Source organism: Echeneis naucrates, chromosome 17, assembly GCF_900963305.1.
Source record: "Echeneis naucrates chromosome 17, fEcheNa1.1, whole genome shotgun sequence".
NCBI lineage: Eukaryota > Metazoa > Chordata > Actinopteri > Carangiformes > Echeneidae > Echeneis > Echeneis naucrates.
This window is the reverse complement of record NC_042527.1, coordinates 12,113,021-12,139,090: the sequence shown is the minus strand read 5'-3', so window position 1 is coordinate 12,139,090 and position 26,070 is coordinate 12,113,021. Positions and strand designations below refer to the sequence as shown.

The 26,070-nt window shown below is 41.4% G+C and overlaps 3 protein-coding genes and 4 non-coding genes across 12 annotated transcripts; 2 read left to right on the top strand and 5 right to left on the bottom strand.

The window, feature by feature from the left end:
• Positions 1-213: 213 nt before the first annotated feature.
• On the bottom strand, positions 214-834 carry tmem275a (transmembrane protein 275a). The gene has a single exon (XM_029524790.1). It carries the CDS (start codon positions 832-834, stop codon positions 214-216), a length of 621 nt encoding a protein of 206 aa, XP_029380650.1.
• A 2,475-nt stretch (positions 835-3,309) lies between these two features.
• kncn (kinocilin) lies at positions 3,310-8,063 on the bottom strand. Its single transcript, XM_029525637.1, has 5 exons — positions 7,916-8,063; positions 6,487-6,555; positions 6,266-6,337; positions 4,950-5,043; positions 3,310-3,483 (listed from the first exon to the last, which is right to left on the bottom strand). The coding sequence occupies exons 1-5, from the start codon at positions 8,061-8,063 to the stop codon at positions 3,408-3,410; spliced, it is 459 nt and encodes a 152-aa protein (XP_029381497.1). The 3' UTR covers positions 3,310-3,407.
• Positions 8,064-9,192: 1,129 nt separating this feature from the next.
• On the bottom strand, positions 9,193-9,264 carry trnag-ucc (transfer RNA glycine (anticodon UCC)). The gene has a single exon. It is a non-coding gene; the product is annotated as a tRNA-Gly (tRNA).
• Positions 9,265-9,338: 74 nt separating this feature from the next.
• trnai-aau (transfer RNA isoleucine (anticodon AAU)) lies at positions 9,339-9,412 on the bottom strand. Its single transcript has one exon. It is a non-coding gene; the product is annotated as a tRNA-Ile (tRNA).
• Positions 9,413-9,617: 205 nt separating this feature from the next.
• trnaw-cca (transfer RNA tryptophan (anticodon CCA)) lies at positions 9,618-9,689 on the top strand. Its single transcript has one exon. It is a non-coding gene; the product is annotated as a tRNA-Trp (tRNA).
• Positions 9,690-9,953: 264 nt separating this feature from the next.
• trnap-agg (transfer RNA proline (anticodon AGG)) lies at positions 9,954-10,025 on the bottom strand. The gene has a single exon. It is a non-coding gene; the product is annotated as a tRNA-Pro (tRNA).
• Positions 10,026-11,147: 1,122 nt separating this feature from the next.
• gigyf2 (GRB10 interacting GYF protein 2) lies at positions 11,148-25,475 on the top strand. 6 transcript variants are annotated; one of them, XM_029525618.1, is made up of 29 exons: positions 11,148-11,249; positions 13,244-13,295; positions 13,482-13,638; positions 13,828-13,923; positions 14,108-14,216; positions 15,149-15,254; positions 15,402-15,442; positions 15,567-15,599; positions 15,711-15,812; positions 16,508-16,719; positions 16,915-17,059; positions 17,913-18,152; positions 18,252-18,424; positions 18,690-18,846; positions 18,938-19,104; positions 19,575-19,669; positions 20,082-20,210; positions 20,362-20,492; positions 20,607-20,707; positions 20,991-21,128; positions 21,207-21,365; positions 21,453-21,704; positions 21,785-21,907; positions 22,118-22,408; positions 22,692-22,894; positions 23,024-23,175; positions 23,284-23,477; positions 24,144-24,285; positions 24,381-25,475. In XM_029525618.1, exons 2-29 carry the CDS (start codon positions 13,258-13,260, stop codon positions 24,446-24,448), a joined length of 3,954 nt encoding a protein of 1,317 aa, XP_029381478.1. In that variant the 5' UTR covers positions 11,148-11,249; positions 13,244-13,257; the 3' UTR covers positions 24,449-25,475. The 6 variants fall into 6 exon arrangements, with proteins under 6 accessions (XP_029381478.1, XP_029381475.1, XP_029381477.1 ...); XM_029525615.1 differs by having other exon boundaries at positions 15,711-15,887; positions 16,918-17,059; XM_029525617.1 differs by having other exon boundaries at positions 15,711-15,887; positions 17,958-18,152.
• The last annotated feature ends 595 nt before the right edge of the window (positions 25,476-26,070 follow it).

Here is a 26,070-nt window from a genome sequence, read left to right as displayed (position 1 = left end):
CTACAATCAACAAATACTTTGACGTTTCATAAATTTTGCATGCTAATTAGCAGAATGCTGCACGGCAAGAGAAATCAAAAGCATACTGTTGACAACTTGTCACACCCAGAAATATGGCACTATGTAAACTGGAGGACACAATCACAGTCAGCCCTCAACCCAGAACAATATTTACACTCCGGGCACTCTGGCTTCAGAGGAGTTTCTGCTCTGCTAGGTGACCACATCCTCACGTGGCAAGTTGAGCCTCACCTCCCCTCCTGCTGACGTCGAGGCTGAGTAGACTGCGGTGGCAGAAACAGAAGAAGGGCCATTGGTCTCCATGGTGAAAAGCTTGCAGGAACCTGGTAGGGATGCATCAGGAGCTTCCTTTTCTGGGCTGGATGCTCGGGATGATCCAGGGGAGGATGTGGGGCTTAGCTGCACGGCTGTAGTATCCTGCAGTGTGTGCTCGCTGGTCTCAATTTCAAATGCTGCCCCACCAGTTAGCCCACCATGTCCCATCAACCCCATCCCCCTGCCACCCACCTTAGACCTCCGTGAGCTGTGGGGTGGGGGCAGGCGGCTGCAAATGCAACAGGCCCCAAAAAATGTAAAGGCCACCAGCAGAAGGATAGGTCCGATGATGATTGGCGGGTTGGCAGAAGGCACCAGTGTGCTGAAGGCGAACGCTCCCACGAGAGTGATGTTGAGTCCAGCCAGCATGATGCATAGGCCACACGCACAGCAGAGTGCCGGAGAGGGAAGGCCATGAGGGCGAGACTTCCTCCTCTTCTTCTTCTGGGTCTCCTTTTTAGGTAGAGGGGTGCCTGTGTTTCTATCAGTGATGACCATGTCTTCGTCTCCAGGTTTTCGTGCCTTCTGTCTTTTTCAGCGTTGTTGTTGATCTCCCTGTGATTCAGTCTGAACTCTTCCCCATTTCAATGTTTACATAAAAAGTGTCCAGCTCGCAGAATGGAAACGTCTTTGTCTGTAAATACAACACATGACATTTTCTTTAGCCGTTTATATTAAAAGGGAAAAGCGCATCTTGAATAATAAAATAATCTTAATATGCACACAACCATAGCTGGACAGCTACATAATGACTGTTTTGGATACAGTGAAGTGTCGTCGCCGGGAGAATCTGTCTAATCCATCACCAAGCTCTGAATTAACTTGGTCCTCCTTGGAATTACAGATATCTGGAGAGGCTTGAGTCTCACATTTTGTAAGAAACAGCCGATGAATTGGAGGTAGGTTTAACTAAATCAATAAGTGCACATACCACGGTACAGTGTGCTCAGTAACTATGGTAGACAAGAAGCAGAAAATATGAAGAATGTAAAGAATCAACAGAAGCACAGCAGGTCACAACAGAGTCCCCGATGGGAGCATTAACAGTGAATTGCACTGTTTACACTCTGGAACAGTAAAGCAAAATGACATAATAACTAAGCTTCATATCCTGTGACTCTTGCATATTAACTTAAAGCCTTGTTAAAATGTGTGCAGTGTCATCGCTGCTCCTTCAATCTTGCCAGCTGGGCTACATGGAGATGTCCCTTAATTATTTCCCATTAATATTCATATTATTTTCAATTAAATCATCCATTTCAGTGCAGGATGCACAAATTCCCTGTCTTGCAGTGTAAATGGAAAGAGATTATGTGAAGAAATCCCTTTTTTTAAATGAATGTTTATGATTATACTATAATCTGACGGAATTACAATCACTGGGTTTGGGTATGATATTCAAACGCACGCTTATTACACTGATTGTGCGGCGTTCCTGTCACATCAAACCGTAAAAGCATCTTACCCTTTGTGTCGATGCGATGAAGGTCTTTCCATGGTGAGCTCGGTGGATTTTCTTGGAGATATTCAGCCTAATTACTGTGATTACCTGCAGAAAGGACGCGCAGACGCCAGAGGAGGGATTTTCGTCCTGCTGTGGCGGATTCACGGTCCTGGGGGCACAAAGTCATCAGAGGACGGGCATAGACGTCTGAATCCGGGAGGAGAGAGAGGAGATCACTTTGGCCAGACGGCATTTGCTCCGAGGTGACGCGCGGAAAGCGACACCGCGCGCCGCGCCTGGTGCGGATGGAGACGCACGCGGCACCTTGCGGGTCATCCCGCAGCGGAAAGCCAGCCAGGACGCTGCCGGGGTGTGCGGGGCATCTGGGGCCGCTGCGAGCTCGTCGTGTTTCATCGTTTTCATTTTTTAGCCCCTCCTCCCTCCTGTGGACTCCTCACCGCTGGATGCGACTTTCCTGCCACCTCCCCCACCTCCCATCTTCTACCTGTGTGTTTGTGTGCGTGCGTGCGTGTGGGCGGTTGTGTGCGTGTGTACGTGTGATTCAGGGGTATAAGGTGCGGGCTGCAGCTTTGATTTTGCTCGCTGCTTATGTGCCAAGATCGGTATATTAAATTGAAATGATTTAATATTTCTCCTCAAGTATCTGATTTGCAATCAAACAAATTTTAGAGTTTGATAAGAGGCGAAGATCATTTGGGTGAACTGACCCTTTGAATGTTCTCAGTTCTGGCTTCAATACATGTTTCCAGAGCGTTAGATAATATGATAATATAGATTATCATATATATAGCTGAACAAAAAAAATAAAAAATTGCGCATTGTGTGCTCAAACTGTGTGTTCAAATTGTCAACCTCTCACATCCTATCTGGGTGATGTTCAATTAAATATTATGTGTCCCTCTAGAGTTTAACTTCATGCAGGCAGACTGATTAGAGTGAGGCATTGTGATTTGAGGCCTGACAATAAAACTGCTGGTTATCATCAAGGCAGCGCAGAATCCTCAGGTTCCTGTTGCTGAGACCCATCAACACAGCCTGGCATTATTCAACCTCACAGCATGTCACACTTTTTGTCAGAGCGCTGCATTCTCCCCCATACCTCTTCCCATGCAGCAGCCATTCTGCCAGAGTTGCCCTGAAAATCAATGTATTATGTGCATTATGTGCACTTCACAGCTTGCACGGAACAAACCTGGTTCAGTGCGCGTGTGTCTTTGCTCAAGACAAATACAAACCAGGGAATATGAGCTTGATTGTGTATGAGCCTCATCATCACATAACGGGCATAATAATTTTTTAATTGGTGAATGGGAACTTTGTGTGATGATGAAATGAGCTGCAAGCAAGTGAGACTCCTGTGCTTCATTTGTTTCACAGAGCGGCAGAAAGTATGAAAATCCCTCACAGATAATTACAATCTTCAAACATCATGAGTTGGCTTCATTAAACTAGACTGATACAACAGAGAGACAAAAGAAATGCATAAACAAAAAACAGTAAGTCCGAAAGATTCGAATCCAACGCTTTAGTCTCACATTTGGTCAAAACGTAACGAAGATCATTTGTGTGGATGCTGGGTAATATGAGTCAGTCAGACATCATGACATCAGGGCAGGTCTTGATCAGAGGGTGACTGCTTTAGTTTCCGTCTAGATAAGATGTCTGGCATGTCTGAAGATGTCCTGCAACACATGAACATAACTTACTTCATTCCTCCCCAAGTAATCCATACTTTGTGCCAAAGTAGCCTATATTTCACTAATTTGAGGTACAAAATGATTGAACTATCATAAACAGTACATCAATGCATTGCTATGCTTGCATGGATCATCTAAAACCTAAAAAAATGGACTGGCTATCTACAAGTAGAGTATAATATATTCAGGCTGAGGTGTTGTTTTATTCAAAAGCTAGGAATCAGTAGGTGAGACCATGTAGAATATTTTACATGTTGCACAAATTCAGTGTACTGGCTTATGATAAAAAACTATCCAAAATGTGCTTTTAAAAGATTAATCATAAAAAATACATTTATTAGGGATGCACTGATGCCGATACTGGTATTTGATGCTGACACACATGTCAGCAGTGTGGAAGCTGGTGAATGAGAGTGACAAAAACAAAGCAGAATATGTACGTGTCTATGTGTGGCAGTGCCATGTTAAAAGCACTTTTGTTAAATGTCAGTATTCAGTATGTGACGAAGTTTCACCGAAGTCTAACGGTATGTGTGGCCGTGTCATGTTTACAAAAGCACTAATGTTGAATTTGTTACAATTTTGTGTTTGTCACAAGTTTCACTGTAGTACAGTCACCTACGTACGAGAAAATCATACTGAGGGATGTTGAATTCACAGACGATATCTGTGGGAAAAAAAAATTCAAAGTAACTTTATGTGTAATGGCGTAGGTACTCGGTATAGATATTGGTGAGTATTCAAATTCAAGTACTCGTACACTACTCGTTTTGGAAAAAAAGTGGTATTGGTGCATCCCTAAAATTTATTTTAGCAAATACCACTAAAGGGTTTATGTAAATTCTTAGTTTTGAAGTGCAGTGTATAAGTGTATGTTTGCTGTCACGCTAATTAACCACTCCACACAGAAAGGCCCCAGGCCTGGCAACCGAACCCATGAACTTCTTGTTTTCGGGCAAAAGCGCAACATTATGATGCTTACTAGTGATTTGCTTTGCTGGATGTTTTGAAGACATATAGGAATCAAGAAATCTGAGAAAATGAGTCCTCCGAATCAACATTTATTAGCTGTCTGTCAGTAACTCATAATCTGGTTTTCTGCCCAAGTTTTTTTTTTATGTCACTGTGATGATTTCAACGTTTACTTATTATATTTTTTCTAATTTGAATAATGTTCAAATACAAATAACCCTTGGGCAGTCATAGCACGTTGAGAATTGGAAAACGTGATCTCTGAGTTTAGGAAACAACAATGGCTGTGACTTCAGTAGAATGCAAAGACGACCCTCTGGTGTTGAAGTAGCAGTGTTGCACCAACAACAACCTCCCTATCCTGTTCACTTTTCTGTACTAAATTATTTTCTCATCACTTCTTGGTTTTGCGTCTACCTCACTAACGCACAACTAAATATGAACATGGCAGACAGTTAGTGATTGTTTCCATCTAATACCCCTCATCTGGGTTGGCCTCAGGCATCGTTGCACCCTCCAGAAAGGTTCCCATCCGACTCTTGGAGCGTTCCAGATTTAGCTGACTCTGAGTCCCTGCAAGACCCCAAGAGAACACAAAACACAAAACACAACCTTATAAAAGAATCTTTCATCTAGTGATGGGAAGTTCAAGTCTTTTTGCTGACTCAGGACTTCAGTAAAATGAACAAATCTTTTTTCAAGTCAGTCATTCATTTCCTTCACTGGATCCAGTGTGGCGTTGTAGCTGTCATTTGAGTAATGACTGAAAAAGCACGGCTTTCAAACACTGAAGAGCAACATGGGTTGCTTCACTTGGCATATAATACACAAGTTGAGTGCTCCGGATGTCATTAAAAAATTCTCATTCTGTGATGGCTGTTCACTTCAGCCTACCTGCTCACTGAAGACCCGTAGTGTATGAATTCGTTCCAACGGAAAGGCAAATTAAACATCCATCAGACAGCTGCATTTCGTGCTGACATCAGTTAGCGCTCCAGTAATAACAGTATTGGCCATGTTACTGCTGTAACCATGTGAATAATGAACAAAAGACCCTAAGAGGCAGTTTTTATACACAGAGAATACGCGGCAGAAAGACCCGTTCATGAACGAATCTGAGCCTGTGGACCAGGGAAAAAAGAACTGAGATGACTTGTCACTCCCGAGTCATACAAAAGATTAGTTCAAAATGAACGAATGGTTCACGAACGACACATCCCTAGTTTCATCAGTCTGCAGTAGCCTGCGAGATGTATCACACCATGACAGCTGGCAGTGTCAAATCTCAAGAAAGGTCTGAACTCAGCAACAAACTGACAGCATAGAAGAGGAAGCTAAACATATATGGAATAAATGTAAGAGTATGACTAGGATTTTCTTTCTAATAATATGATACTGACTTTCTGAAAATTCATACTTCATGTAGATGGATGAGCACTATAACTTTGTTGTATGATTTTTAAGTGTAGTGTTTTGTTGAGTGATGCTTATTTAGCTTCAGAATGGTTGTCCATGAATTTTTAATACATATTCTTGCAAAATGCTTCCGCAGTGCCACTTTTGTCAGATTCTCTCAGCATGGAAGCTCTTTTTTAACTATCTTGGTCAAGAAAAGTTGATTATTTGTTGTTCTATTCAGCTGCATATTATGAATGTGGCGTGTCATATTTATTATTAGCAAATAATGGCTCCGTGTCACGTACCTGAGGACTATCCCTTCAAATGCCATGTGATAGCGGTATTGATTAGTGGCTTTTCAGTTCAGGGAAATTCTGGCTTAGACGCTCACACCCACCTTCTCTTCTTATGATTTCTATCGGTTGTTCAGGAGCAGGATTAGCAGTTGCGGGGTGGACTCTGAAGTTTCCTGAGAATTAAAAAAAATATTCTGAGCTGCATTCTCTAATGATTGTAGTATGAAGGGCAGGCTGTCATATTCGGTGTGGCTAACATGAATGAACATCAAGATGTTGAAGTATTTCAAATCCTTTAAATTAACTTTATCTGACTTCTTACCAAAGGATGGAAGAACATGGTTGATGTTCAGCCAGGCTTTTATGAAAGGGTAGATTGATATGAGCAAACCTGTAAAACAAAATCCATACAATAAAAACGATAAAGAGTAAAGCAATATTGCTTTCAAAATAGTGATCTCACCTTTACGCTGTTGACTGCACACTTTAAAAAAAAATGTAACAGTTGGATATTAAAAAACATTTTGATTTAAAAGCATAACAGTAGAACCTGCAAATAATGATTTCATCATAATTTCAAATGGTTGAAATTATATGCCCGAGCTACACCAGGGGATTAAAATAAATTTTTCATGGATTTCATTACTTGTAATGAAGACTGCATGTGTCTGTAAGAGCAAAGCCTTTACAATAGTTTTAGAGAACTGCTTCTAAGTGGGATTCTGCTCCAATTCAACACTGTTATTGATTTGCCTCATAAGCCAGAAAAACTGGCATTAAACCTTGGCAGGGCCTGAAGATGGTGGTGGTGGTGATGCATGTGCGTGCCTAAAATGTCATGAAACTACAGAAGGAGCGAATAGAATCTGTCGAGAACACTTTGTTCATACTCATTAGTCAGTCTATGTGTTGGAGGAGGCATCATGGCATGTAAGCCCCAAAACATATTATTCAATGGTACTTAGCTGCTGCACAAAAGCTGCAACAGTACATAGTTTTGATTTTCCAGAGACTTGCTCATACTAGAAAGGTAAATTAATTATTGAACACTGACCAAATCATCAGTGAGAATACGTCACATTAACTATTCATGTTGATGTTGTCTTCCTTAGATCAAAAGCCCTATCCTTTGGTCTTTCTCTCCTTCCAGGAAAGCAGCTAACACACTCCTTTATCTCGGCAGTGCAAGTCCTCCGGCTATCAGCTGGTTACAATTACACAGTTGTATCAGATGATGGCATGGTGTGTTTTTCAAGAACAGTGGATGGAAAATGTCACAGCTGCAGATCTTTGATGCTAACCTTTCTTTTTTTTATGATTATTCAGGTTTTCATGTGTATACAGATGAAAAAAAAACTAAAAAAAAATTTCAGCCTCTGCATTATTTACACAACTTTAATTTCCTCATTTTATGGGGCAATATATGTATCTATAACAAAGTAAAAAAGTATAGCCAACAAGAATCAGGGGGATTATGTGTGTGAAAAAGCATTTCTGTAGCACCTGTTGAAACAAATAAATAAAAATTCTGCTTATGAAGTTAGGGTCTCCAAACTTTGGTAAAGGCAAAATATTGCACATAGTGTCTCTTTAAAGGGACATAGGGTTTCCAAGAACCCAGACTGAATCTGATAGTAAATCCATTAACACACAGTCAAGTATTCCATAAACGCTCACAGAGAAAAAAACAACGAAAACAAAAATTTTTGTTAGCTTCCTTCCAACTAAGAAATTCACACACATCCACTCACCGAGGCCCCCTGCTCCCAGGAAGATACCTCCCACGGCATCAGCATCGCACTCCCTGGACACCCCGATGATGATGCAGCCTGCCACGATGCTGAGCAGGGCCGAGCCCACTCGTAGCCCATGGTACTCCCCAACACTGATGGGGTTCATTCAGCAGGTGGAGATGCCTACCTTCCCCCCACACACACAGACACACACACACAGTGCCTAGTCCTGCCACTATATTCCCCTTCCCATGTTTCAGTGTGTCTGACACAGAAACACTTTCTCTGACCGAGCCTCCATCACTATACTCTTCTCAAGATGTCTCATGCATCTTTAAAGATGGCGCTCTGGTTTCCATTGCCGCTGACAATTAGAAAGCTGCCTCTTATGACAGTGATACACGTGCTGCAAATCTGATCATAGCCCTTTTCCTACCAGCAGTGTTAGTCATTACCGGTGAGTAACTTAAGTGCAGAAACAACTACAAGGGCAGAGCTGCAGAGAAACAAAGGAGAAAGGGACTCGAGTGCAACAGTTATAGGGGCAGAGTTAGAGTACGCGCTACTTGTGTGATTTGTCTGCAAGTTTGAAGGGAATATATGATGAAAGGTTCAGAGAGTCTCTATGGTCGGGGCCCGAGGCCATCCACAAAGGCCTGCAGTTGCCATAGGAATAGCATATCCATGGCAACAGAGGGAAAAAGAGGCTAAGCAAGATTAGCACCGGTGCATAGGATAACAAATGAAGTAACTGGGTGAGGAGGAACAGTGGCATATTTCCTGACGTAAACTCCTTCCACCTCTCTAAAGCCACTGTTATGAATGATAGCAGGTACCATTTGTGTTTTATAACCCAGGAGTGGGATATTGACAAAAATTATCTGACTAACTATTATTTTTTTATTTTTATCCTTCCTGAACTCTTTCCTGAACTCTCTTGAAAGTAAGATGAAATGACAAAAAATATTCTTCACTCAAAAATCATCTGAACAGACATAGACATGTTGCACCTGAATAAAATGTGTCAGATCTCTTAAAATAAAATGACAAAGCAACTAAAAAGAAGCCTGTGGCCTTATACTTTATAACAATATAACATGTGCCATTAATTATTAGTCTTTCAGTCGTTGCTGTCATGCGCAGAAGAGACATAATAATTGAATGGCTCGAAGATGACAACGATTAAAAGACACTGAAAGGTGGTGGACTAACCCAAACCCTGGTTGACGCTGTCAAGCAATAGTCTCATAACATTTAGAAAAAAGAAAAAAAAAAAAAAAAAAAAAAAGGAAGTCTGCGTTGGCCGGGAATCGAACCCGGGTCAACTGCTTGGAAGGCAGCTATGCTCACCACTATACCACCAACGCCTTGGTTTCTCGTCATACCCAGGCAGATTTAAAGAGGAAAGATTAACCAACAGTTGAGGCGGAAGGAAAAGATGTGGCCCGTACGGGGATCGAACCCGCGACCTTGGCGTTATTAGCACCACGCTCTAACCAACTGAGCTAACCGGCCAACGATGAAGACAGGGACGGTAAATTTTAATATAATGGTCTCCTAATTGGATACTGGATATTGTATTTTTTTCGTTTCTACCAGTAACCCTGGACAGGCCTGACGTACGGAGACAGACCAACAGCCAGAACCAGCAGGACAGGAGGGACCGAAGACACTAAGACTATGTTTTTATTTATTCTGGACACTTCGTCTGTCCACAGTAGACCTCGTGGCGCAACGGTAGCGCGTCTGACTCCAGATCAGAAGGTTGCGTGTTCAAATCACGTCGGGGTCAATTCTTTTCCCAATCCAAAGAATCACCACATTATTTACTCTTTAACAGAAGTGAATGTTGTTTTTTTTTTTTTTTTAAACAGGATTTCACGAGGATTAAAAAATAAGATGAAATAATTAAATTAGCGCGGTTCCTCTTTGAAAAGAGTCCATGTAATCCATTTTCTTATTTTTTTTCTCTTCAGATTCCGAACAAAAACGAGTTTTCACAAGCACAACTGAGCTACAATCATCCAACCATCGTCAGGACACAGATTAAAACGAAGGGCTCGTCCGGGATTTGAACCCGGGACCTCTCGCACCCTAAGCGAGAATCATACCCCTAGACCAACGAGCCAGATGACGTGTACCTTTTCTGTGAGGCCTCAGGACATCATCCAATACCACCAACTCATGTTTGGCTGACTAATGTCCACAAAGCAAAAGAGTAAATGCAACAGAACAACCACAAGAAAACCTGTTAATGGTTATTTCTTCGGCTAGAATTAACAGCCGCAACATTAAAAAGTTCTTCTCTTACAATGTCCATGACTGGAGAACAAAGAGGTGTTTTAAAAGCGTGTTTAGATTCAACCAAACTCTGTCAATGAGCATTCTGCTTTGACAACATTACAGCTAAGGATTGTAAAATAATAAAAAAAAAAAGACAGTCAAGACAGCTGGTTCATTTGTTCACTCCTACCGAAGCTGCTGGACACTTACAATACATGATGGAAGAGAAAAGCATAAAACATCATGAAGGACTCCCATCACTTACCTCCCCTCCATAAAACACTACAAGGCACCGGGGCCTAGCTCAGCTGCCTCACAGACCGTTTTTACTTAAATGCTCAGACCTTTGAATGCTGATACTGGATACAATACTGGTTTGGTATTTCCTTATTATTATTGTATTTAGTCAGTTACTTAGCATTTTTACTTTTTTTTAAGGGGAGCAGTGAGGTTGCATTTCATTGCATCGCATCCCACCATCGCAACGTGTTGATTTTTTTATGGCTGTGTGTAACAGTTAATTACTCTGTAACACATGATGCATGAGTATGAAAAGCTTGCAGTACATTACAGTGTTACAGTGCTGTAAAGGGATAGCCCATATAGCGGCTCCTCCTCAACACTTTGGACGTGTAAACGATGTAATATATATTTAATTTAGCAATATTTTTTAAATGACTGGGTGCAGATATGTCACGATAAGCATCAGTGGCCGGGCATTCCTCTCGTTGTCTGTAAATACGTACCAGTCAGCAAATCTTACCACGGCATATGGGGTTTATCTGCTGTCATGTGACCAGAACTCAGCCATCTTGTGGAAAACGGAGAGAGAGAGAAAGAAAGAGAGAGAGAGAGAGAGAGAGCGAGAGAGAGCGAGAGAGAGAGAGCGAGCGAGAGAGAGAGAGAGAGAGAGAGAGCGCGAGCGAGCGAGCGAGCGAGAGAGAGAGAGAGAGAGAGTGTGGGTGAGTGAGTGAGTGAGTGAGTGAGTGAGTGAGAGAGAGAGAGAGAGAGAGCCCAGAGGGAGCCACACAACTCGCATACAAACCCTGTGCTGTCAGAACAAGCAGAGGTAAGACAGCCAAAGTTTAATACACTACCGAAGGAAAAACGCTCATTTCAGTAAAGCGCCATGTCAGAGAGCCATGTTCTGACGAGCTGGGGGGGGGGGGTGTTGTGAAAAAACAATGTTCATTTGGCCTCGCAGCACCGGGCCCCAGTGTCTGTGTGTGCGTGTCCGTGCCGTGTGAGGTGCGGGACGGCCTGACGAGGAAATGTTGTTGTGGATCCGGGCTGCACTGAAGGCCGCGTGTTGCTAGGTAGCTAACCAGCTAGCCTGCTAGCTGCTAGTGTGGAGGACAGGGATTAACTTGTGCTACGTTTTTTGATAACAATATATGACAGTGTTACTCCTCCTATGTGTGACTAAATCGGCGTCAACACACGTTTATGTAAATATTATAGTCTGATGTATGATAGAAATACACGAGCAACGGTGGGGGAAAACGCAGCTAGCTAGCTAGCTAGCTGGCTGGCTGGCTCGGGCGCTGGCAGAACCACCGGAGGTTGCCGTATTGGTGAAAATACTCTGCTGTGGTATCAGCATGTTGCAGGAAGACCTTCAACATCTCAGTGTACTCCATGGGGTTATAACAATAGCACAAATGCCGTTTTTTGGTCGCAATATGATTCGCTAGCTAGTGTCAGAGACTAATATCTTGAGAAATATTCATGGTATATAGTTGTTTCACTGGTTAGCTTGCCGTGGTAGCTAACGTTAAGTTGATAACCGACTCTACCAAGTGGCAAGCCAACTTATCGGTTAGGTAATGAACATTGTCAGCCAGCTTATAGCATGATTCAGTAATGTAAGTAAGGCTAGCTTCAGGATGGGCCGGCCCGTCCACCCTTTTAGCTGTAGGGCTCCCACTTTGCTTTTATTGGCGATAACACTACAGAGTGCACGTTTTATTTAAGCTAATAATAAAGACAGCTCTAATAGACTTAGGAAGTCAGTAATTTGCCACCGATTTTTATCTGCCAGCACTCTTATCACGGGCACAAGGCTGAAACCAAACTGATAAAAATGTTTTGTTGTGTGGAACAGATTGGTCATTTGACGCGTTTTGGCTTCTTCTTATTGCAGATAGCTGATGACATACACGAAACGCTTCCGTGTGTTTGGGTTTCACTTTGTTTTTTACATGAGTAAACACGCGAAGAGCCGCTGATCGTTGTCAGAAATCTCGCTTCCTTCATCTCTGTTTGCTTTAACTACCAACTTACACGTGGCTCACCCTGACTTTCATGTGGTCAGCGGGTTTGTGAGTCTACTGTCGCCTTTTTGTGCCCCATATCAAACAGTCTCATTACATAACGAGTCCTCACTTTCTAGTGTCAGGTGAAGTCTTGTTTCCTGTGAACGGGATACTGGTCTTGTTGACCTCACACAATTATTTCTGACCATTTTATTTGTCATGGTGAAGATCCATCTCGGTTGTCAATTACAGGTGTTTGACTTGCCCTCCGGCAGGCAGGGGGACCTCCTAAAATAGCTCCAGCAGATTGAAATTGTACACTGGCTGTGTGTGGTAGTGGGATGGGCTACATATCCTGAGGCGTTATAGCCAGTTAAAAAAAAAAAAAAGTGTATGCATTTTTCCAAAATTGTGTCCCATCAAACTGAGACAATAGATGAAGTGTTTCAGTTAAGTTTAGTTAACAATATCTGTGCTGATCTAAGTTGATTGCGAATGTATTTGAAAGTTTTGTTACCCTGATCTAATAGTTGTTTGTATTTTAGTTAACATAAAATGTATTGAAGTATACGTGAATACATATACTACTGACATATTGGGAGGGGACATATTTTGAACAGTCACTTTTAGAGGACTGAAAAAAGTATTGTTAGATACATGATAATTGTATTAGATGTACCAAATAGGCATAAAAGTAAGTCTCACTTTTATTTCTGTGAGGGGAAAAATGCAGTATGGCAATGTTTTATTGATGTCTTCAGCATATCTACTGATTCTAATTTCAACTCTGCTTTTTTCATATTTGTAGAACTTCAAGGAAAAATGGCTGAAACCCAGACACTTAACTTTGGACCAGAATGGTAATTGATATGGAATGATTTCATGATTAGTTTGAGGGATTTGGTTTATAGGTTGTTTAACTGGTTTTCTTTTGGGGCCAGTGCAGCCTCATCATACGTGTTCAGACACGTCAGTTGCTACCTCAGATCTAATATTGTCTCTCCTTGCTCTGTCCCCTCCTCTTTTGCTATCATTTCTCTTTACAGGCTCCGTGCCCTGTCTGGAGGTGGTGGCAGTGGTGGTGGGGGAAGCAGCAGCATTGTTGCTTCTCCACCCCTCTCACCTGCGTTGCCAAAGTATAAACTTGCAGACTATCGCTACGGGAGAGAAGAAATGCTAGCACTTTATGTAAAGGATAACAAGGTACGTTTTACATCTATAGCTTAATTGTATATCAAGGATTGCAGTCATCATGACTTGCATTAAAATGACAGTACTGCTGAACCTAGAGTTGCATCTTCCTTGCATGCTTTAATTAAATTTTTAATTCTCTTAATGACTCATTCTCATTCTCATCATGACTCCTGGTGATTCTTTCTGTTTCTCCTTCAGATCCCTATAGACCTACATGATAAGGAGTTCCTGCCCATATTGCAAGAGGAGCCCCTACCACCTCTGGCACTTGTGTCTTTTACAGAGGAGGAACAGGTAGGAAAATCTGTCTTATTATCAGGTCACTACATCTGTTTCTAATGTGTCTGACCAGTTGGCTTTCTGCTGCCATTTCTTGAAATGCACGTTACTTGTGGTATTTAGACTATGAAATAGAACAGGTGCTGAGTGCTGACTGTTCATCCCCCGTTCCCTTCCACCCCTCTCTCTGTATTTGCAGAGAAATTTTTCCATGTCTGTAAACAGTGCAGCAGTACTTCGTCTGACAGGTCGAGGAGGTGGTCCAATTGCAGGGGCACCCAGAGGCCGAAGTACCTCAAGGGGTAGAGGTAAAACTTTTAACCAACATCTTTGATGAATGTGTCTTGTCTATTTATTTATTTATGTATTTTTTTTGTTTTTGTTTTTCTTTTTTTTCCCTAAGCATAAATAGCTGCAGGGAGGATTTCACAATTGGAAAATAATATGCCGGGTGTTATTTCTCAAATAAGCTAGATATAATTTTATTTTATTTTATTTATTTTATTTTATTTTTATTTTTTTCTTTACGCTGTTTCAGAGTCACAGCAGCTGCAGATACTTAGGATGCCTTTGAAGAATCCTACCAATTTGGCCACAGCTTGAGACAAGGGATATAATATTAGCACTCTGTAAGTGTGGTGCTTGCTCACCATACTTTGATCCCAGTTGCTTTAACTCATAATTGATCTGTTTGAAATCAGAATACTATTAACCTGAACACACTGAAACACATCCTCCACTCAGTTAAAGCAGTCTACATCTTGTGTTACGACTGCAGAGTCCCCTCAAACTTTTTATGCATGTTAGCAGCTTCTAGTTTGGCAGTTCTAGTAAGGTAATAGCACAAAACCAACAACATTTAAAATTTGTTTATAAAAGGAACAAAGCAAATAGAGTAAAACCAAAGACTATAATAGAATAAACTATACTATGGATAGTCTATACTATCATAGACAAGCTCGATCATGGCCTGTGTCTTCATTAGTAATAAAGGTATTAAAGTTAGTGACTTTATGACAGTTTTTCAATTTCTGTTGAATTCTTTCTGCTGTAAGAAGTATACATCTTAAAATATGATAAATATGATTTTTAATTGTAATATCAAGCATACGCATAGAAAAAACATGCAACTTAACATATATTCTCTATATTAAGTTAGTAACTAATTCTTTTCTGATCAAATGTTAGGGAAAATATAATTATTTTGTGATAGACCCCTTCAAGCTATGATCTCTTTCAGGTCGGGGAAGAGGAGATGGAGGGTTTTACCAAAGAAGTTTTGATGATGTGGAAGGTTTTGGCCGTGGAGGAAGGGAGATGCATCGCTCCCAGAGCTGGGAAGAAAGGTACTAAAACCTAATTTGTTATTTGGCATAAAAACATAACATTATTTTGATCATTTGCAGATATTCATTTGAGTTTTTGCTACAGTAGCAAACATATTTTCAGAACCAGTTACCCAACGGTGGTTTTTCTTTTGCTTTTATCATTAGGGGAGATAGGAGGTTTGAAAAGCCAGGTCGAAAAGACCCAGGTTGGTGTTAAATTTTCACAAAAATGTATTCAGATCCAATTATCAATTTGTGATATACTCACTGGCTGAAAGGTGAGAGGGGTGGCTGACATCTGTTATTTGTTTAATTATGTAAACCCAACAGATGCTGCCCCAGGACATTTTCAGATGAATCACAGTAAGTTTTCTCCATTTTTGACCAAAAGGAAATTCTGATTGTTAGTGGAAATGAATCTTAGTCTATAATTGATTGTCAGCATTAAGTTTGACTGTATGTCTGTATTTCCAGTCAGAGGAAACTATGAGGATGGTGGGACAGGTCTCCAGAGGAAGCACGACTTCACACGTTCCGAGAGTGAGAACTGGCGTACTTCTCGTGATGATCAGAATGGTGAGGATGATGAGGGGGGCTGGCGACTGGCAGGTTCTCGACGGGACAGTGACCGGTGGTGCCCCCCCAGCCCAGGTGGGCACAGAACTGACCACATCACCAATACATTTACTAAAGATAAATGTATTTGTGGTGTACCACCATGTTTGTTTTGTGGCCACAAATACATTTACTAAAGATAAATGAATTTGTGGTGTACCACCATGTTTGTTTTGTGGCCCATTTCAAAAAAGGTTAATTTTTGTGTCACAGCCTGTAAACATTGAAAGGGTTTCTGTTCATTGTGCACAAATTCATATAAAGGTACAACCAATTTGAATTAAGAGGGTTTTTATATATATATATATATATATATATATTTTTTTTTTTTTTTTTTTTTTTTTTTTTTTTTTCTGGTTTGTGGTTATCAAAAGTGCCTATTAAATATATATTTTTTAATTTTAGAGGGGCAAAAAGTGCTGCCCTTGTGTGCACTACACTTATCTCTGTATCTTATTTGAAGATGCTTCAACGTCTTGCTTCTATCACGTGTCTATGTATAAAAACTTTGTTCAGTTGTGTTACTTGTGGCCAAAAATATGGCTGCCTATCTTAATAAGCCTCATTTCATGAGATAAAGATTTGTTATACAATCATCTTTTCCTATTTTGTTTTATTTTTATTTTTTGTTGTTGTTGTTGTTGTTGTCTCCCCAGATGGGCCTCGGTCAGCAGGGTGGCGGGAACACCCAGACCAGCGTCGACGTTTCCCATTTGATGCAAGGGAAGACGAGCGTGGATACAGGAGGCCGCGCTCAGGCAGTGGCAGCTTGGAGGATGAGAGGGACAGCTTGCCAGAGTGGTGTCTGGAGGATGCAGATGAAGAGGCGGGTACCTTTGACTCGTCAGGGGCCTTTTTATCTCTCAAAGTAAGTGGAGACCTGAGGGGAGTGCCAATATAAAATGTTGCTGTGCCATAAATTTTTAAGCATGGCTTGTTTTCACAAGATATTATGAAGCAGTTAATCACCCTGCCTTTAAAAATTGAAAGCATAAGGGGATGATCCCATTGTCAAACTGCTGCATTGGTTTTTTTTTTTTTTTCTCTTTATGTCTGTTGTCAGAAGGCCTCTAAGGAGCCAATCCTGGAAGAGGCAGAACTTGATTTCAAACCCCTGGAAGAGTGTGAAGAAGGCCTGGAGGAGGAGGACAGTCCCAAGGAGACCAAAGAAACAGAAATGGAGACCAAGAGAGAAATTGACCGGAAAGGTCAGTTGCTTCAAGAGGATTTTTTTAAGTGAAGCGGCATTGCTCAACATTAGAATTTGAAGTTCAGCTACTGAAAAGCAGCACTAAGAAAAGACCACCTGAGCACCCAGCCGTTTAGCTGAATGGTGTATTTACTGTCATCTACACTATTCCGCTGCTGTAATGACCGTGTAGAGCATGAAATGGGATTTAAAAAGGAGAGAAAAATCTTTAGGAGAAAACTCTTGAAACTGGTTATGGTCCCATCTCATCTTTTTGACATTGTGTTCTTATGCCCCTGCATCTGCAATACCCAGTGCGACAGGCACTGTGTTATGAGGTTGTCCATCAAAATACATGTCTTATTTGTGACTGTGATACTTGAGCAACACCTTGAGGGAATTAGTTTTAACTGGGCATAAATATTTGCTTGAATTGAACAATGAACTTACTTGATTTGTGATGATCAACATGAAATTGACCTCAAAACAGAGTTTTGCCTTTTGAACACAAAAACTTAGAGAAACCTGAAAAATTGAAACCTGGCATTGTTCTTCACTTATGCTCAGGAATGGACTGTCTAGATATTGTTGGATAAAGAGGTCAAGGTCACAGTGCCTCCTGCATAATTTTTTATGCTAATTATTAGACAGTTTTACACAAGATTATATGTTTTATATCCATATGGTTGAAGTCAACTTCACTTTAACAACATGATGTTTTGCTAAAACACATCATGCTGTTTTTCCATGCTGTAAGTTAGGAAGGAGTGATTATGATCACACTAAAAGCGACTTTGTTATTTGATGGAGACATGCAGCTGCAAGGCATTTATTTATTTATTTATTTATTCATTCATTCATTCATTCAAAAGAATTGGCCAGAGTGTCTGAGGAGGCTCCACCTGTTGCTCCCCCAGTTCCAGAGTCTCAGGCCTCAGCCCAGTCCCATTCCCCCAACCAGCCCAGCAGAACAGAAGAAAATGAGAGGCCAGCTGAGCGGCAGCAACCCCATGAACACCCGCCCGAGCCCTGCAAAGTACCCCTGCACGTTCCCATGTCTAACAGCATGCTGGAATCACTACCCATGACCCACATTTCTGCCACGCTTCCAGGTGGGATTTATTTCTTCAAATCACAGTAAATAGAAAGACTCAACTAGCATTAACGCTTTACATAGAATGAAACCTCACTAATCTGCCTACTGTGTGCAGAAGTACCTGCTCCATCACCCAGCATTCAGCTACCCCAGCAAAAGCCCATGGAAGTTCCTGTTGTGATGAACAATCCTTTGCCTTTCCCTTCAAGTATGTTGGCACCTATTAGCAGGCCCACCACTGTTCCACATGATACAGACGAGGACGAGGGCCTGAAACACTTTGAACAGGTAAGTCTTTGAACATCACTTTTCTTTCTTTAAGACTTATTCAACATACTTATAAGGAACTTATACAATCTTTTGTTTATTGTAGAGGACATCATATCGTGAATATAGTGACACCAAAGAAACGACCATCCTTGGCGCCAAGATTAGCAAACAGTCAAAAAAAAGTCAACACCAATTATTAGTTGGTCATTAATCTCTGTTATGTTCGGTACTCTTGATTTTTAAAAGGGTAAATAATGTATAAGTTTAAAAATGTCCTTTTTAGGAGGCAGAAAAGATGGTAGCATACCTACAGGACGGTGTAGTGGATGATGACAGACTTGCAGCAAAGACTTCAGAGAAGCCCAAGCCTGCAGGGCTGCCGCTTACCCACGAAGCTGCTCTTAAATGGTTCTACAAAGACCCCCAGGGGGAGATACAGGGTGAGACTGGAAAAGATCTTATGTGATCAAAATGTGGTTTTATAGATACATTTTTTTTAAACTTCCTTTTTTTTTTTTTTTTTAAACTTAGGTCCATTCAGTAACCAGGAGATGACTGAGTGGTTTCAAGCCGGTTACTTCACAGTGTCTCTACTAGTTAAAAGAGGATGTGATGAAGTCTTTCAACCACTTGGAGAAATCATGAAGATATGGGGGCGAGTACCTTTCACCCCAGGCCCTGCACCTCCTCCTCTACAGGTATGTATTCACAGGAAGTGGCCTCTTAGACACAAGTGGATTTCTTGAACACAAAGGCTTGCTTTTGGAATCAACAATAGTTGTCACTACTAGCAATGACCTGTAGGTGGTGTCAAATTCCACTCATAGGAATTTTTCAAGACCAAACATTTGAAGTCTTCTATCCTGGTATGAAATAATATGAAAACAGAAGCATCTGAATCAATTATATTAGCAGTTTAATCAAGTGAATGTGATTGTGTATGTTATGGAAGAGGTTGTTAATTCTCAGTGACGATGAAAAAAATTTATGTTCTATATTAAATTAGTAAAGATACAGCTTCAGTAGTATCAATGTTCAGACTTAAAGTTTTTTTTTTGTTTGTTTTTTGTTTTTTTTGGGTGGTTGTTTTTTGTTTTTTTGTCTATCAAATATGTTGCTATCTTGTGCTTTCATTGTATTCATTGCTGTATCACTTGATCTGATGCAGGGTGATGGTGATCAAGAGAGGTTAAAGAGGCAGCAGGAGCTCACTGCTCTCAACCTCTACCAGTTACAGCAGCTCCAGTATCAATACCTCCTCAGGTACAGAACTCCCCAGTCTGATGACACTCACATGACTGACTTTCCCAAAGCCCTCTCTGGAGTGACATTTTTTTTTTAATATATATATATCCTAGTTTATGTAAGGTGGAGTTGATATTTGACCTCAAAATCAAAATGATTGCTCCCCTCCTCTGCTTATATACATTTTTACCAAAACTGCCCACTATATGCATGTTTTCTAAATGTAGATGAACACGCTAAGAAAAGCTGATTTACCCCTTTACGAATACTGTCAAGCTTGCATTTTTGTTTGGAGAGAGGACACATAGCTGTGAAAAGCAGTGTCATCACATTCATCAACAGAGAACAAAAAGAGAAAAGTCCGTTATGTGTATGTGTTTTGATTTATTTAATCTATTTGGCAATTTTGTCTTATCTTCATATTTTTCAGGCAGCAGTATGCTCAGGCCCTTGCCCAGCAGAAAGCTGCAGCTCTTAGCTCAGCTCCTCTTCAACAACAACAGCAACACCAACAGCAGATCAACCTGCTACTACAGCAATACCAGGCACTCAAAATAAGGTTAACACTTATTCTACAAACCCATCAGCCCTATCTGTGAATCTTTGTCTCCCTGTGATGACTTAGGTGTTTAAAGTTGAAAGTTAAGCTTTCCCCGTATTTGCATGAAAGGAGTATTATATTTATTGTTTATGTGTTCGTCTTATTGTAGAGCGTCTGAGAGCCTCCTACCTCCTGTTACCCGGTCCCTGTCAGTACCAGACTCTGGTTCTGTATGGGAAATGCAGAACCCATCCTCTCAGGCTTCCTGCACACCAAACCTCCAACAAGCTGCTCAGAGCAGTGAGTTTCAGCCTTCTTGCAAGACTGATTTGCTTTTGTGTTGCATATGAAAACAAAACCAGAAAAGAAACATGCTGCAGTAGATGTAATGCATCATATTCTGTCACCCAACAGCATGGGATGGCAGTAGCGTGTGGGACTTACCGATAGACTCCATGGCACAGGCTCCAACCATCGAGCAGATGCAACAGTTAGAAAAGTCAAAAGCTGCAAAGGTAAACAATGTTTCTGCTTAATTTAAAAATTTCTCTTGTCTTAGTGGAATTAAATCCATGTTATTATATTTGAGTTACTATAACAAATATAGGTTTCTGTAAATTGGTTTAATGAATGTCTCTTAAAAGAGTAAAATGGAATTAGTATTTCATCTTTTTAGGAGGCTAACAGGTACCAAGCAGGGTAGATGAGGTTGAACAGAACAACTTCAGGGATTTTCCACCTATAAAGATTAAAAAAACAACATAATGTGAATGCATTTTTATTCTTATCCTACAACAGTTGGAGTTGGAGAGGCGTGAGGCAGAAATTAGAGCCAAAAGAGAGGAGGAAGAAAGGAAACGGTTGGAGGAGGCCTTAAGGGCTCGACAAGAGGAGGAACGCAAACGCTTGGAAGAAGAAGAGCTGGCACGGCAAAAGGTCAAACGCTTTGAACATCAATCTGAAGCATACTGAATTGTTTCACATCAATGCTGACCAAGTGTTGTAAATCTGTAGGAGGAAGCTTTGAGGCGGCAGCGAGAGCAAGAAGAGGCACAGCGCAGAAAAAAAGAGGAGGAGGAGAGGCAGGCACAAGAGGAAGCTCTGCGAAGACTAGAGGAGAGGCGGAGGGAAGAGGAGGAGAGAAAGAAACGAGAAGAGTTCCTTCGCAAACAGGTAAGCTAAAGAAAACGTCTAAAATGTAACATCCTTTCTGGACCTGTGAAATGTCAACTTAACATCCAACGTTGTCTACCTCACCAGGAAGAGGAGCGTCGAAAGCAGGAGGAACTTGAAGCATTGAGGAGACGTGAGGAGGAGAAGCGAGCAGAGGAGGAGGCAGCAGCTGCTGCAGCAGCAGCTGTTGTTGCCCAACAGCAACAGGAGGAGCAGAAACGGAGAGAACAAGAAGCCCAGAGACAGCAGGAGCTACAAAGACAGAGACAGCAGCAACAAGAGGCCCTCAGGAGACTTCAACAGCAGCAGCAACAGCAGCAGCAACTTGCACAAATGAAAGTAAGGTCAATGGGTTCATCAGCAAAAGTTCACTATAAGTTAAAAAATGACAACAAAAAACTTTTCCCCCTCTTTTGTAGCTTCCATCCTCCTCAAAGTGGGGCCAACAGGCAGCCAGTGCCATAAACCAAACTCAGAATGCCCTGTCACTGGCCGAAATCCAGAAACTGGAAGAGGAGAGAGAACGACAGGCACGGGAAGAGGTAAGGACAGCAAACAGTAGTTAGTTATGCTAAGCGATTCTATCACCAGCAGTGTATTAGTACATCTGTTTGTGAGCAGTGCTGTTTGAATTGAGCATTTTTTCTGGGAGGGGTTGCATCAAATGTTTTATTTATACAACAACACAACTGGCTCTACACTACACTACAACTAATTCCCATCATGACTGTTGGTTCTTCCACAACCCATAGCAGCGCCGTCAGCAACAAGAGCTCCTGAAGCTACAGCAGCAGCAGGCTCTGCAGCAGGCTCAGCAGCCTCAAGCTAAACTGTCTGGTTGGGGCAATGTGGCCAAACAGCCAGTTGTTACCAAGTCCTTGCTGGAGATTCAGAGGGAGGAAGCTCAGCAAATGAAACAACGGAAGGAGCAACAACAACAGCAGCAGCAGCAGCAACAGCAGCAGCAACAGCAGCAGCAGCAGCAGCAGCAGCACCACCACCCCCCCATAGTCGCCCAACAGACCCGCCCTCAAAACAGAACTGTACGTGACATGTATGATGCCAAGTTTCTGATTGGCTTAAATCGGCTAATTGGCTAATTCTGCAGAATTAGAACATGTTCACATTGGAATGTACTCCATTAAGGAAGATATAAGTGTTGCGGTTGGTGCTCAAAAAATGTTGGTGGGCCTCTGACACCACTGCCTGATATATAGCACAAACAACCTACTAGTAATCAAATTTATATTATTTGGTGCTGTCAATAACTTTATCCTGAAGGACTACAATCATGTGTTGACAATAGTATTGCATTGCTCCCTTTAGACATCTCTGAGTAACTCGGTGTGGGGTTCTGTCAACACTGGCACCTGCACTAACTGGGGTTCGGACTCCAGCAGTATCTGGGGTGACACCCACAATTCAAACATGGGCTTCTGGGATGAGGCTGTGAAAGAGGCTGTTCAGCAACCTCCTCAAACCAGGAAAGGCAGCACACAGAAGAACAACAAAGGCAATGCCAACCTCAGGTACTTTTTAAGAATGTCTTAGTAACAACCTGTGATGAAAAGCATGACTTGCCATTTGAACGATATGAGTAATTCACAGTGCTTTAATTACTTCCATTTGTTGTCTTCATTTTTTTTTTTCACTTGAAGTAACTCTTTGAGTGGGCGAGCCAACAAGAAGGTAGAAGAGGAGGAGAAACTGCTAAAGTTGTTCCAGGGGGTCAATAAGAGCCAGCATGACACGTTCATGCAATGGTGTGAGCAAACCCTGCACACCCTCAACACAGCCAACAATCTGGATGGTGCGTCTTTAAAAATATGTTTTGCAAAGTCCCTCCAACCACAACTATTGATGGTCCATTTTTCCAAGCCGAACTCATGAAATATTTTCCCAACTGTTTCCCTGCCAGTTCCTACGTTTGCTTCCTTCCTGAAAGAAGTGGACTCTCCATATGAGGTGCATGACTACATCAGGGCCTACCTGGGGGACACTCCTGAGGCCAAAGACTTTGCCAAGCAGTTTCTGGAACGTCGTGCCAAACAGAACACTAACCAACAGAAACAGGCACCACAAATCCAACAACAAGTCCTTAAACAGCAGCAGGTGAGCGAGTCTGAAGTGGTACCAGTAGTTTCAAAGCTCTGCATATGGAGACCAAATGCTTTGGTCCCATTTTGCCTCACGTGTGTGACGCCATTTGGACTTTGTAATGTGATCACAAAGGCAAACATTTTTCAGTGCGTTTTCGCTCCTGGGTGTATGTACCTGGCAGAGACAAATACGTTGGAGCAAGTCATCTGACTTAGCCAATGCCATCATCTTCCATGACAGCGAATGTTTGCATTGTTGCTGTAAATCTAGTGTGCGTCATTTCTTTGGGTCACTCTCAAAAGAAGTGATTACACTGCTTGTTCCCAATTTCTTCAATGAGGATGAAGAACAAATGTCTCCATATAATCCTCATATTTCACATATCTCATTTTTAAAGCACTAAAGAGAATTTCTAAAATTCAAGTGAGTCATGCTAAGGATTGTATTTCCTGCACTCTTTTTAATCACAATCAGAATTAACATCATTCTTGGTTGGAGCTTCTTGGCCTTTACGGTACTTGTTAAATATGAACAGGTTAGGTTTGGGACTTGGGGACAAGTAGCTAGAAGATGTCCCCTTGTGATATCAGTCACAAGGGTCATGTGATATTGTGTCTTGGTGAGATGATATATATTGAAAAAAATGATAAATATAAGAAAAACTTTCACATTGCCTAGGATTCTGTATGGGGTGGAACAGGATCTTCATCACTCTACCAGTCCAACCATACGAGTGGCCAACAGCAGCGCTTCGAGACTGTCACCTCAGGGAAGAAGAAAAAGAAGCAGAAGATGGTTCGGGCAGACCCCAGCCTTCTAGGTCACACCAAACACCCCTCTGCTGCCTCTGGTGACATTTTGATGCTTTTCATATTTACTGACTGTATTTTTTTGTTTGTTTGTTTCAATTTTCAGGTTTTTCTGTGAATGCTTCATCCGAGAGATTGAATATGGGCGAGATTGAGACTTTGGAGGACTTTTAAGGGTCTGCAGCAAAGCAAATCCCATTGACTCTATCCAGTTTGAACAGCAGCTCTTTTACCCTAATGCCTGTCCCAAGCCCCCTACTACTTCCATGACTTTCACCATTTATTTTCAGTTTCCCATTTATCAGACATGTTCTGGTATTATCGTATAAATTGTGAACAATTGGGGACCTTCGAGCCAGGGTAATTTTCCTGTTGTTTGACAGACATGTAATCTGACAAAAACCCCTTGAGAGATTGACTGGAGCTAACTGGCCATGGGGACATCAACAAACCAGGAGTTTAATCACCAAACCAATTCACATTTCTGGAGAGTCAGCAGAGACATTGATACCTGTTTGGCATCAGTTGCTTGGCCTCAAAAATTAACAGTGTCAGTGATTTTTCAAATTTGGCCTCCATTATATATGATTTTTTTTTTTCTTCTTCTTCTTCTTCTTCTTCCAGTGTGGGTATATGGTTGGGGGGGGGGGGCATGAGAAAGGTAAGAGAGATAATATCCATTGTTTTTGTTTTATTTATTGAAAGTTTTCCCCTTACACTTTAAATTTCCCCCTTCTTTTTCCCGTCCCTGTTTTCTGCTGGGTGTTCATGGATAATGATGGCAAAGTAGAGCCCAAGGATTCGTGCCCACTTATGTCCTGTTTTAAGGACATGTTCAAAAGTTCCAAGTAGTTATCTATTTCTGTAAAATACTAGGCTGTTTAAAGAATAAACTTTCAACTCTGCATCTGTATTATAATATATGAAAATGATCTGCTGGAGTCATACTTTTTTATTGCAGTCTGAAATAATAAAACAGTCTGTTGTGTGGGCTGTTAACACTTTTGTCTGAGCCATTCAAGAAAAATACCCAGTCATTGGATCTACGTGCATTCAAATACTCAATAAATTCCATTTTACAGGGATCTTATCGAGAGCTGAAAATGCATTAACCAAAATGAGTTGTTACCAGTTTAAAGGGAACATAAGAGTGAAGCTGTATATCAGAATATATGGTAATAAACCTGAGTATCATTTTTAAAGGCCTCTCATCATGACACTCTAGTTTCAAAATAAAAAATGCTGCTTGAAGTTTTCCAGATAAAGTCAGTTTTTGTAGTTTGCAGACAAAACACATTTTTGGATTCCTGTTTTAAACTTAGCACTTAAATCATCTCTGAACAAACTGACCGGTGGATTTTCAGGAACTAATACCTAAACCTTTTGACCAATATCTGCCATTGTGCATTAGTCATGGCATGAAAATCATCAAAGAGGAATTGAAATCCACTTATTCCCTGTCATGTAAAGCAGCTTCATATTTCTAAGCACGCACACTGACCATAAAGTCAGCATATGTTTAAAGAAATAACTTTAAAATGGAGAATTTACTGCTGAAAACTCTACTTTGCCAAAGCAGAAAGAAAAACAACCCTCACAATGAGAAGGCTGCGATCAGCACAATCTGAACACTGGATGAATGAAGGAAATCCTGGCAGTTCAGTGTCTGTCAGGCTCGTTGCATTAGTGGAAACCTGCCCTCTGCTGGAGACCAAAGTCTTCTAGCTCAGCTTGTACTGCTTTGATTTCTACCATGTTTTTTTTTTTCTCCCCCCTCTTCAATCTATCGCTGCTGT